The sequence below is a fragment of the Diabrotica virgifera genome, chromosome 4 (assembly GCF_917563875.1).
Source record: "Diabrotica virgifera virgifera chromosome 4, PGI_DIABVI_V3a".
Taxonomy (NCBI): domain Eukaryota; kingdom Metazoa; phylum Arthropoda; class Insecta; order Coleoptera; family Chrysomelidae; genus Diabrotica; species Diabrotica virgifera.
Window position 1 is genome coordinate 84,183,690 of NC_065446.1, and position 13,100 is coordinate 84,196,789.

The following is a 13,100-nucleotide window of genomic DNA, read 5'->3' on the forward strand; positions in this document are numbered from 1 at the left end:
TTTGTAAAAGTTAATTTTAAGACCAACTCATGTACAAGAGCTCTGAAGATCTTGATGAATTTGACAGGCATAATCTACCCGGTCTGCAATAAGGAATAACATGGAATGTCTCATTTTATACATGAGATAAACACCAATAAAAGTTTAATTCTTATGATATCACCACTTAGATTCTTAGCAGAATTCTAGCAATTCTTATGCTATCGTCTTCATATAATATTAATCTATATTAACTATTAATTTAATAATGCACTAAAAAACTGCTAACATTCCTTATTTTTGTCCAGTGGCGTGCGGAAAATCCTGGTACTTCGCCTGGATACAAATTCTTAAAAAATTTATCTAGACTGATCTTTCTGGTTATTGTTCTAAATCGATAGTCTAGTCGATAGTACTCAGTTTTTGCTACCACATGGCGTGAAAAGCCAAAATTCATGAAAAAGTGACATTCCTTGTTTTTCCCCTGTACTCTTCATACAGGGTGATTTATTAGAGGGGCAAAGCTCAATAGATGCGCTATAGTAATAGATAGCAATAAAAGTTAATAACAAAAATTGTAGGCAACTTTGAGCTCCACATTTTAAAAAATTAGAATGTTACAGGGTGTTTGATAACATCGTGGCAGACCAAAATTATGTTTTTTTAAATGGAACACCCTATATTTTATCTTATATTCGAAATCTTCTTAACTTCTCCATTACAAAAATATAAAAGTCTGTTATGATATACAGGGTATTTACAAAGTTATAACTAGAGAGCGGAATATATGCAACAAAACATTACCAAAATAGGCGCATATATATGCATTACTTTTACTACAAATATGCAGGTATTTTTTCTAAATTTGTCTAAATATGCAAATGCATATTAAAAATACTCAAAAATAAACCAATATATTAAGTCGTAAGATTTTCAGAAAAGTTGCCTTCAAAAATACGTACAACTTTCCTCAAACAATCGAAGCCCTCATTTTTTTCTAAAACATTTTTTAATTTATTTCTAATTACAATCCCTGTATTTCCGGGAATTTTTTGACAATGAGCAGAAAAAGTGTTAACAAGATTAACCGAATCACTTAATTGTAAATTCCTTTGTTCTAATGACTTTATTAGATCCGGTAAAAAACTAAAATTAACTTAATGTTGTTCTGAAGCTATTTCCTTGTGGCATTTTTATAATTACGTATTTTTTATGGGAAATAAGCCACGATTTTACTAAAAAATGAATTTATTAACGTTTCGAAGCCCAAATCGGGTTTCGTTGTCAAAATACAAATTACTATTAAAATAAAACAAACATGTTGTTGCTAAGTAAGAAAATTCAGTCCAGTATATTAAATTTTGGTGATATTGGTCGCCACGCCACTGGTCCATTGAACAATGAAAATATATGGAGAATTTTTTTACTTAGCAACAACATGTTTGTTTTATTTTAATAGTATTTTGTATTTTGACAACGAAACCCGATTTGGGCTTCGAAACGTTAATAAATTCATTTTTTAGTAAAATTGTGGCTTATTTCCCATAAAAAATACGTAATTATAAAATTAACTATCATGAACATAAGTTCTTTAGCAATTTGTACGTTACTTAAAGAACAAAGTACGTTACTTAAGCTGAGGAAAAAAAGCGGAATTGTCTACAATTTGATGGATTTTTGTATTTTGATGCTTCTCCCTATGTCCGTCTTTATAGAAATAAAAGCAAATTTGTCGAATAAAAACACTCTTTCCAGAAAAATGTCTTTTGTGGGACATGATGCTTTTGTTTGTCAGTTCTTCATTTAAAAAATGAAATGTGAAAATGAATGTAACTTACGATTTTGGAACAGGCCTTGCAAAATACTTTGTCTCCACTTAGCTTTAACTCAGGAAAACACTATATCTAAGCACTTTTTTGAATGGTAGACATATTTAAATTTAATATATACCAATCACTTCAAAAACACTAAATACGATACAATGTTTACTTTAAAACAAATATTGGCTGGAAACTGACAAAATAATTATTAGACCCTTAAAAGCAGGTAGGTACCTACGACTTGCTACGCTAATAAAATAATATTTTTCTGGGAACACTTATAATTGTTAAATTCAGGTAGTAATTGGAAAGTCCAGATGAGCCATAGATAGATAAATAACGAGCTCGTTCATATCGAAGTTAAAAAAATTCCAACTAAGAGAGGAAAATTTTAAACTTTTATATAATTTATTTTTAAAATATGCAAAATAAATCGTGTTTAGCTTAAATATTCAATGTTGTGGTTGTTGTCTGAAAATATGCAATATATGCATCTGTATGCACTTTGCATATATTCCGCTCTCTAGTTATAACCAATTTTCTATGAAAATCGTAACAAGTTCAGCTCCCTGTATAAATAAAAGAAAAGAATGTGTGTGTACTTTGTACGCACGTAAGAAGTTATACTTCTATTATATGATTTCTTAAAAATAAATATACTTTAAACAGTTTGTTTTAATTTTTTTAAACACCAAACTAATTTTGTGCTTACCGCTTAAAAAAATAAGTATAGGATTGCACTGGATTCGAACTCAAGACCTCTCGACCTCTGGCCGAATGCTATACCAAATACGCTACGAGGACTGTGTCTGTATCGGTTCGAACGTACCTAATGACAATTCACGGTAACAAACAGGCAAGGTGATGTATAATAAATATAAAATAAAATGTTTTAATAATACTCGTCTTACTTCTGAGGAAGACAAATCCAAAGACACAAAAATTATAATAAATATATTTACTAAAAACACTAATATATTCTTTTCACACCTTTTCTTGCACTGATATATTTATACATAACTAAAAAGATTTACATAATTATACATAACTAAACGCCATACTGTCTGTGTGCGCATGCGCGCACTATTATGAAATTTTACTTTTAATCCCGCCTAAAGAAGTATAACTTCAATAAGCACAACAGCAATGGTTTATTGGTGCCATATTTTTTTCTTGATTGTGAAAATTTTTAAGAATGGTTGATATTGCTAATTTTCTTTTAATCGAATACAGGGTGAGTCAAAACACAAGTACATTATTTTCTCAGTAATTTTAAATGGAGCACCCTGTATTTTATGTCTCTATCAGAAAGTACCGTTACCGTACTTTAATTTTTGTATAATATTCCCTATGTCTAAATTTATTAGTTTTCGCGATAACTTCATTTTTTATCTAATTAATTAGTAATAAATTTTACAAAATAAAACACAACCACAACATTTTTGAAACGATTAAAAACTACTTTTGTATGTAAACCTAACAAATAAAGAAAGAAAAATAGTTTATTAGTTATAAATGTTACAAAAAAAAATAACACAAACACGAAATACAACATTTTGTGAACACAATTAAAAACTACTTTTGTATATAAATGTAACAATGTAACCAATAAAAAAGGAGAAATAATTTATCAGTAAAAAATTTTACAAAAAAGAACATAAACACAAAATACAACATTTTTGAAAAAATTAAAAGCTAGTTTTAGTAAAATATTTTATATATTTAATTACAGGTGTTCAAAATGAGTTGAGTGAATGAGTTACTTACTACATTACGAATCATTTGTAAATTAACACTTCGAAATACGCTTTGTATTCTATTTTTCATCTCATACCTTGTTGTTGGAGGCATTTTACAACCTTCATTCTTAACGTAACCACAAAAAATTCAGTCCAGTATATTAAATTTTGGTGATCTTGGTCGCCACGCCACTGGTCCATTGAACAATGAAAATATCTCGAAAACTAATAAATTTAGACATAGGTAATGTTGTACACAAATTAAAGAACGATAATGGTACTTTTCAATAGTGATATAAAATACACGGTGTTCCATTTAAAATTACTGAGAAAATAATGTACTTACGTTTGGACTCACCCTGTATTCGATATAAAGAAAATTAGCAATGTCAATCTTTTTTAAAAATTTTGACATTAATTAAAAAAATACTGCATCAATAAACCATTGCCGTTGTGCTTATTTTTATTTATACAGGGCGCTGAACTTCTTACGATTTTCATAGAAAATTGGCTATAACTTTGTAAATACCCTGTATAACATAACAGACGTTTATATTTTTGTAATAAAGAAAATTTCTAATATAAGACAAAATATAGGGTGTTCCGTTTAAAAAAACATAAGTTTGCTCTGCCACGATGTTATCGAACACCCTGTAACATTCTAATTAATTTTGAAATGTTAAGCTCAAAGTTGCTTACAATTGTTGTTATTAACTTTTATTGCAATCTATTACTATAGCGGATCTATTGAGCTTGACCCCACTAATCAATCACCCTGTATGTTGTCAGCAAACCTAAAGTTGTTCAGAAACACCACACTTGAATCCAATATTTTTCTGAATTGATTTCAAACTTAAGAAATCTTTGAATTTCTAATGTTTTTAAATAGATTTTTTACGCGTTAGTCAGAAAAAAAAATTGACAAATAGGTTCAAATAGTGAATAGTTTTAATAAAGTGTATTGCCGGATTATACAGTAATGTGAAATATGTTATAACCATTTAAAGAATCTGTTACTGTCAGTTATCTAAATTATAGTGATTGAACATTCAAATTATGCTTTAGGATGAGGTGGAGGAGGCGGCAAAACCATTGGTCGGCCATTTTCTTGCCTTAATCTCTCCCGCATTTTTTCACAAAACATCTTATCCTTAATTTGGTCTTCAGGGCAATTAAGTTGGATATTCTTAAACACACAAAATTCTGAGACCATTCCGTCCGATTTGCATTTACCGCTTGATTTACTAGCATTTTTTATATCCGCAAGACAACCGGCTATAATTTTGTCCTGAACGTCAGCTAGATATTCAACGTCCGCAAGCTGTGTTTGAATATATTTGCGATATTCTTCTGGCTTAATATTTCCATCATCGTCAATCTAAAATAAAATGGAAATATATTATGTTTTCTAAAAAATAATATTAAAATTCAATTTGATAATTTCTTGATTGTAACGTAGAAAATGTACCCCAACCTAACCTAACCTAATTAAAATTATGTATAAAAATACGAAGATACTAGAAGACAGATGACTTACAGATTTACAGTTAAAGCTTCAAAAATTTGCATATTTTTTGTTCAAAACATTACTAACGTTATCAGTTAAAAATATACAGGGTGTAACAAAAATACAGGTAATAAATTTAATCACATATTCTGGGACCAAAAATAATTCGATTGAACTTAACTTACCTTAGTACAAATGTGCACATAAAAAAAGTTACAGACCTTTTAAGTTACAAAATGAATATATCGAAAACTATTGCAGATTTTTTGTTAAAAATGTACGTGTGGCATTCTTATGGCAGTAGCATCTTAAGAAAAAATTAGAGTGCAATTTAGACACCCCATAAAAATTTTATTGGGGTTTTGTTCTTTAAACTTCCCCAAACTTTTGTGTACGTTCCAATTAAATTATTATTGTAGTATCATTAGTTAAACACAATGTTTTTAAAACTTTTTTGCCTCTTAGTACTTTTTCGAAAAATCATTTTTTATCGAGATATTTCGAATATTTGTCAAATCCACCACATATTTGTATATGGTTAAGTACGATTATGGGGACTTGGTAATAATATGAACATTTATTTATCATTTACATTTTTAGGGATATTTTGAACCATATTAAAAAAGAAGTCCCATCTCGATAAAAGGTGCCTTTTCGAAAAAATACAAGGAGGCAAAAATGTTTTAAAAACACAGTGTTTAACTAACGGTACGGCAGTAATATTTTAATTGGAACGTACACAAACATTTTAGGGGTTTAAAAGAACAAAACCCCCATAAAAAATGTATGTAAACATATTGAAAAATAAGACAACTCGATAAAATTTGCCTTATCGAAAAAATACTTAGAGGCAAAAAAGTTTTAGTAATATTCAATTTAACTAATGGTACCACAATAATAATTTAATTGAGACGTACACAAAAGTTTGAGGATGAACAAAATCCCCATAAAATTTTTATGGGGTGCACAAATTTCACTGTAATTTTTTTTAAGATGTTCCTGCCATAAGAATGCCACATGTCAATTTTCAATAAAATGTCTCCAATAGTTTTCGATGTATTCGAAAAAATCGAATTTCATTTTGTAACTTCAAAGGGCTGTAACTTTTTTATGTGTTTATTTGTACTAAGGTGAGTTAGGTTCATTTGAACTACTTTTGTTCCCAAAATATGTGATTTAATTTATGAACTGTATTTTTGTTACACACTGTATACATCATTAGTGATTAAAAACACAAATAGTTAAGTAACATAAAAACAACTAAAAACATTTAACACACAATAAAACTACACGTTATAAATATACAGGATGATAAAAATATTATTTTTTAAACTGAAAAATTAATATAAAATATTTAGAATATTACAGTGGATATTACTCAATTTTGTCTTTTACTGTTGTCTTGTTTTCTAATAAATTGTATATAACAATTTTGATATTGGTAAATTGTTTAAATAATCTAGTCTCAGAAGGGGTTAAATGCTTTATTAATGACAGTTTTCTATATTGATCAGTTGGAGCAGTACAAGCAATTAAGACCATTGTCTGAATTTATTCATTCAATTTCAGATTTTAAATCGCTGATAACTCGAAAGCTATCACTAGACCAGGGCTCATCTGTAAAAATATTAGCACATTTGGACGTTGAGAGGTGACTCAATTTTTTTTGCAGAAATTGCTTGAAAATAACGCAAATATAATATTTGAGTTATCCTCCCTCTCAAAAAGGTCGGGAACATTGTTTAAATAATCAAAATGTCAAAAAATGAAGGAAAAATTCGATTTTTTTCTTCGTTTTTTGATTATAACTTATAAAGTATTCATTTACGAGAAAAGTTGTGCTGACATAAAAGTTGCCTAATTAAATTTCCTACAATATAGAATATAGAATTGGTTAAGAATTTAAATTAATGTTACAATATACAATATAGAATTGGTTAAGAATTTAAAAACTAGTCACCCCTGTTGCAAAATAGCAATAGTTGCGAAAAAAACATACAAAAACAAGTATTCGCATTTTACGTGTTTCAACCATTTATGCAAAACTTAGAACCTTCATATTTCACCCAGAAAAACTTTATGATACAGTAAATAATACTGTAAATTTCATTAAGATCCGTTTAATAGATTTTGCAAAATAAATTTTGCAATCCAGCTTTCGCAAAAAAATTCATTTTTTCAAAATGTTACAGGACTGAAAATAAAGCAGATAACAAGTTGAAATTTTTTTTGCGCATAGAAATTTACTGTACCTTTCATTTGAAATTTTGCAAAATTAAAATCGATTAACTACCACGGCGTCAGGAATTTTTTTAAATAAACATTCATTTTTGGTGCTACGCGCAGGACAGCGGATAGTTTGCTCTTATTGGGCATTCCAATGACCTTTGATAATGATTGATACATTTTAATTTTTATTAAATTTCGGTATAAATAAAGAAATTCGTTTATTGCAAAATAAAAACACATATTTTATCCTTTGAAATAACACTTTTATTAGCAAAAACTTTATTGTTTATATATTTTAACTTAGAGAATAAAAGTTTATTATTTTTAAATATATGCAATTGTTTAAACAATATTTCACAAACAATAATAAAATTAGTTTGATTTTTGTGGGATTAAAATATTAAAATACAACAAAATATAAAGTAAGAAAATAATATATTAGATAAAGGTTAGAAGAAATTTTGGTGGAAATCAACTTGTGTGAATCGAACACCGCTGTCCTGCGCGTACCACCAAAAATTAATGTTTATTTAAAAAATTTCCTGACGCCGTGGTAATTAATCGATTTTAAGCGTACACTTCTATAAGCAAAAAAAAATTCAACTTTCTATCTGCTTTATTTTCAGTCCTGTAACATTTTGAAAAAATGAATTTTTTTGCGAAAGCTGGATTTCAAAATTTATTTTGCAAAATCTATTAAACCGATTTTAATTAAATTTAAAGTATTGTTTTATTGTATCATAAAGTTTTTCTGGGTGAAATATTAAGGTCCTAAGTATAGCATAAATGGTTGAAAAACGTAAAATGCGAATACTTGTTTTTGTATTGTTTTTTCGCAATTATTGCTATTTTGCAACAAGGGTGACTATTTTTAAAATGTTTTACCAATTCTATATTGTAGAAAATTTAATTACGCAACTTTTATGTCAGTAAAACTTTTCTCGGAAATGAATAATTTTACAGTTATAATCAAAAAACGAAAACAAAAATCGAATTTTTCCTTAATTTTTTGACATTTTGATTATTTAAACAATGTTCCGGACCTTTCTGAGAGGGAGGATAACTCAGATATTATTATTTGATTTATTTTCAAGCAATTTATGCAAAAAAATTTGAGTCACCTCTCAACGTCCATCTCAAAACAGATGCGCCCTGGACTGCACCTCTATAGAAAAACGACAGGGACTCGTTTTTGTTTAATGATCCGAAAAGCTAAAAAAATATTTTCCGGGTCAAAAAAGGCGATCTTTAAAATTTGTTTAAAAATATTGTTTAAACAATTTCTATCCAAAATTTTCGCCCGGCCTTCTGATTTGTTTAAAGGTTCATTTTTGAACAGGATCAGCAAATAAACCGAACCAGAAATTTTTTTCATACGGGAGCAGCTTCACAGTGTGGACTATAAACAAAATGTCCACGATGATTTTGGGATGATTGACATTCCTGAAGAAATGCCCCTGTTGATGATCTGAGAGCGAAAGTGTACTTATACCCCAGGCTGTGGGTAAAAAAACGTGATATAATTCAGGAATTTTTGAAACCTATCAGGTGTTGTAAAGGACGATGCCAGGAATAACTTCTACTAAAATGTGACCAAAAATATTGTGAGCTTTTTTTGTTATTGCGATTTACATTTGTTAAATTTGCAATTTTTAAAGATTTTTAATTTTGTAGCTTAGGATATTGATTCTAGAGAACAACTTTTTAAAAGAAAGTTGTAGTAAATTAGAAAACCTACAATTTGAGCTATGGTAAGTTTAATTTCGTTTATTGGTTATTGCAAAACAGCCTGCGAAAAGTCCAAAATGGCCGTTTTTTACAATTGCGTTATTTATTGCACTAATAATTTTTTTATTTTTTAAAGCTTTAAAATGAAGATCTTTCAATTCCAAACATAAAAAAAATTGTAAGGCCGGATTAACGAATTTGTTGCTTAGATATTTTAAATTGTTTATCCCAAGAGGTCAAATGTCGAAAGCTATAACTTTTTGAAAAAAAATCGTAGAGAGTTGGTGAAACATCCAATCTCTTTCTAAAGAGTTATATTTTCATATTCTGATGTAAATAAATGCGTAAAACATTTTTAAACCTCTAATTTTTGGGTTTGAAAATAAGGGGACAGATTTCGTTATAAACATTTAGAGCTGAAGCGGCCCTGTACATCCTATAAGTTTTTAACTTAGATTATTGTTGCTGAAAACGAATCGAAGATTTATAAAAAAATTAAAAATTTCTACGACCAACTGAAGCCGAGCTAAATGTTGGGTTTGAAAATAAGGGGGCAAATTTCGTTAAAAACATTTAGAGCTGAAGCGGCCTTGTACATCCTATGAGTTTCTAACTTACAGATTATTATTGCTGAAGACGAAACGAAGATTTATAATAAAATAAAAATTTTCTACAACTAACTGAAGCCGAGATAATTGTTTCTTTTTTCTTAAATCGTAGTGCCTTTATTTATAACAATTGAAAAATTATTTTGCAGTAATTGACTAAAGAAAGACTTATATTATCTTAAAATTAAAATTATTATAAAATATAGGTCTGGATCCCGCGTATGAAAAAAAAGTTGATTAATAGCAAGCTGAAAATTTGTTAATAGTTTAAGGGTGTCTAGTCGAATAAACTTTGATATATGGGAACACTGAAACAGGGGTAGTTTTAATTGTGGATCGGGTTAAAAATTTGGAACGGTCACAGCACGAAAACGACACATTTATTTTGTCCGACAGAACAGACTTAAACTCTCCGAACAGAGATTAAACTCTCATGAAAAAATCAGACTGCTATTTATTACCTGTCATAATTCCTGTCATTTGACATATTCTACATGTCCCACTCATTAAAACGCCCATTTGGTGATAAATAGCAGTCTGATTTTTGCATGAGAGTTTAATCTCTGTTCGAAGAGTTTAAGTCTGTTCTGTCGGACAAAATAAATGTGCCGTTTTCGTGCTGTGACCGTTCCAAATTTTTAACCTGTTCCACAATTAAAACTACCCCTGTTCCAGTGTTCACACATATCAAAGTTTATTCGCCTAGACACCCTTAAGCTATTAACAAATTTTCAGCTTGCTATTAATCAACTTTTTTTTCATACGCGGGATCCAGACCTAATATAGTTATATGTAATTATTAAAAATTATTTTTGTAAGGGGAATATTTGTTCCCTGGGTTCTAATTTACCAAAACTGTGAAAAATCAAACAACATTTAAACTATTTTATTCGAGAAAACGTAAAAGCGTTACAACGTGTACAGAAGTAGGTTAAGAAGCATATATTCATATTTCAACTGTCTAAAGTCAACGGTCACTCTTCTCTCAGGCTGGCCTCTGGTAGTCAGAGCTATGCAGCCCAATATGGTGATATTAGGTGGGTGTTACATCCTCCCCCTTTGCACCGCACTGGCGTCTCGCGTGTGGGGCAAGAGTGGTGATGGAATCTGAACAACAAGAACACAACTTCTTGGTTCGTATTCGTTGACGTCTGCTAGCAGCATCTGGAGACGGTAGGTCTGGTAGGTCAGCAGCTAAGCTAACAGATGGAGGTTCCTCTTCGGGATACTCATCGACGGTGATTTCCACAGGAGCGGGAGTAAGATCTACAGGAGCCATCTTCGGTGGACGACCTCTCTTACGGATCGCATGCACTGGTTGTGGTGTGGGGTCACTGACCTCCGAACGGTAAGGAGTCAGGGCTGACACGTGATATTTTCCAACAAAAGTCTCTAAGTTGTCAGCAGGTGAAACTTGGTAAGTAGTAGGAGAGATAACCTTCGTAATCACATAAGGCCCGTCGCGTCGGGGCGCGAACTTTGAAGTAACCGACTTGGCCGAATCACTAAGGGTGTGACTGTCTATTAGCACTTTATCTCCGACAACGAAAGTTGCACAACGGCGATGAGAGTCTTTATAGATATTTCGCCTATCCTGGCATAGTTCATGTCTTTCGCGCGCGGTACTTAAAACGTCACTTATAGTTTGTAAGTAAGGCGTGATTTGAGTTACAAAATTTTCGTTTGTTATTATTGCTCGAAAGTCTCTGTTAACATCGTCTGGAGTTCGCAGTTCTCTTCCGAACGTAAGATATGCGGGGGTAAAACTAGTCGAATCGCACATCACGGTGTTCATCGCGAAACGCACACTAGGTAATTTGTCCGCCCACGACGTATGATCAGACTTCGTGAGAATAGCTAACTGAGTCTTAATGTCTCTGTTTTTCCTTTCGACCGGGTTGGATTCCGGGTGATACACAGGGATAAGGTTTTGTTGAAAACCCAGGCAATGTGCTACCTGTTGCATAACCGCACTTACGAATTGGGTTCCGTTATCGCTAACAACTCGACGGGGAACTCCATAGCGTAAAATTACTTCATCAATTAAATGCTTTGCGCAGGCAAGAGCAGTGGCAGACTCTAAGGGAAACAGCTCTACCCAACGAGTGGCTGTGTCTTCTATGACAAAAATCCAGGTATAACCCTGAGGAGTGGGGGGCAAAGGCCCAAACAAATCAATGGAGAGGACTTCAAATCTTTGAGAGTATGCAGGGGTTTGAAGACAACCTGCGGGCTTAAGATTTGAGACTTTGTACCTTTGACATTCAATACAATTGCGTGTATGATCGGTGATGGTTCGTCTCATACCAACCCAAAAATAGCGTCGGGCTATTCGTTGGTAGGTTTTCTCAATACCATAATGTCCTGCCGTTTCCGAGTCATGGTATTCATGCAAGATGTGTGGTATCCGAGATTTGGCTACAACTAACTGAGGTTCGTCCTCATCGATTTCAGGAGCATATCTATATAAAATTCCATTTACCATTAGAAAACCTCTTTCAGTCCATTTCTTAAAATCTACACTTGCTTCTGAGGGATTTTCTAAACTGTTTATGATCTTGGCAAGATCGGGTTCTTCTAATTGTTCAGCTCGTACTTCAGCTATGCTAAGTGTCGGGAAATCTATAGTGACATAGTTAATTTCTGAGGCCATTAGTGAATCGTCACGAGATGGTCTCGATAATGTGTCAGCAATGACATTCTTCTTGCCTTTAATGTATTCGATCTTTAAATCAAATGGCATTAACTCTAGGGCCCATCTGGCCAACCTACCTGTAGGTGACTTCAAAGACATTAACCATTTTAATGCTTGATGGTCACTTTGTACTGTGCATGTAGCGCCTTCTAGATAACCTCTAAATCGTTTGACAGCCCAAACAACTGCAAGAGCCTCACGCTCGGTGGTGCTGTAATTTTGTTCGGCGGGTGTCAGTAGTCTAGAAGCATACTCGACAGGTCTCTCGTCTTCACTCTCCCCCTGTAGTAAACATGCCCCCAGAGCATAACTGCTCGAATCAGTTCGAAGGACATAGGGAAGACTACTATCAGCCTGTCTTAGAATGGGAGCGGAACAGAGCAAGGATTTTAGGAGATCGAAAGCCTCGGTTTGCTCTTGTCCCCAATTCCATTTTGTTTTCTTTTTAGTCAGATTTGATAATGGTTTGGCAACATGGGAAAAGTTCTCAATGAAGCGGCGAAACCATGAGCAGGTTTGGAGAAATCTAAGAAGTTGGGTCACATTGGTAGGAGGAGGCATCTGTAGTATGGCTGAAACTTTATCGTCATTTGGGCGAATACCTTGAGATGAAATTATGTGACCTAAGTAATGCACTTCTTGACATGCGAATGAGCATTTCTCACGATTTAAAAATAACTTGAAGAGCCTTAATCTATCGAATACTTGAAGTAAGTCTTTTAGATGGTCTTCAAAAGCAGAGGAAAGGATGATTATGTCATCCAGATAAGCATAAATATTTAGGTTCTGCAAGCC

General features: G+C 31.9%; 1 protein-coding gene across 1 annotated transcript in view; it reads right to left on the reverse strand.

Annotated features, from left to right (window-relative positions):
* Positions 1 to 4,464: 4,464 nt before the first annotated feature.
* Positions 4,465 to 13,100, reverse strand: part of LOC126883858 (uncharacterized) — a 54,487-nt gene continuing 45,851 nt past the window's right edge. The window contains exon 4 of the mRNA XM_050649534.1: positions 4,465 to 4,916. Coding sequence (XP_050505491.1) covers positions 4,593 to 4,916 — 324 coding nt within the window. The 3' untranslated portion in view covers positions 4,465 to 4,592. The remainder of the gene's footprint in view (positions 4,917 to 13,100) is intronic.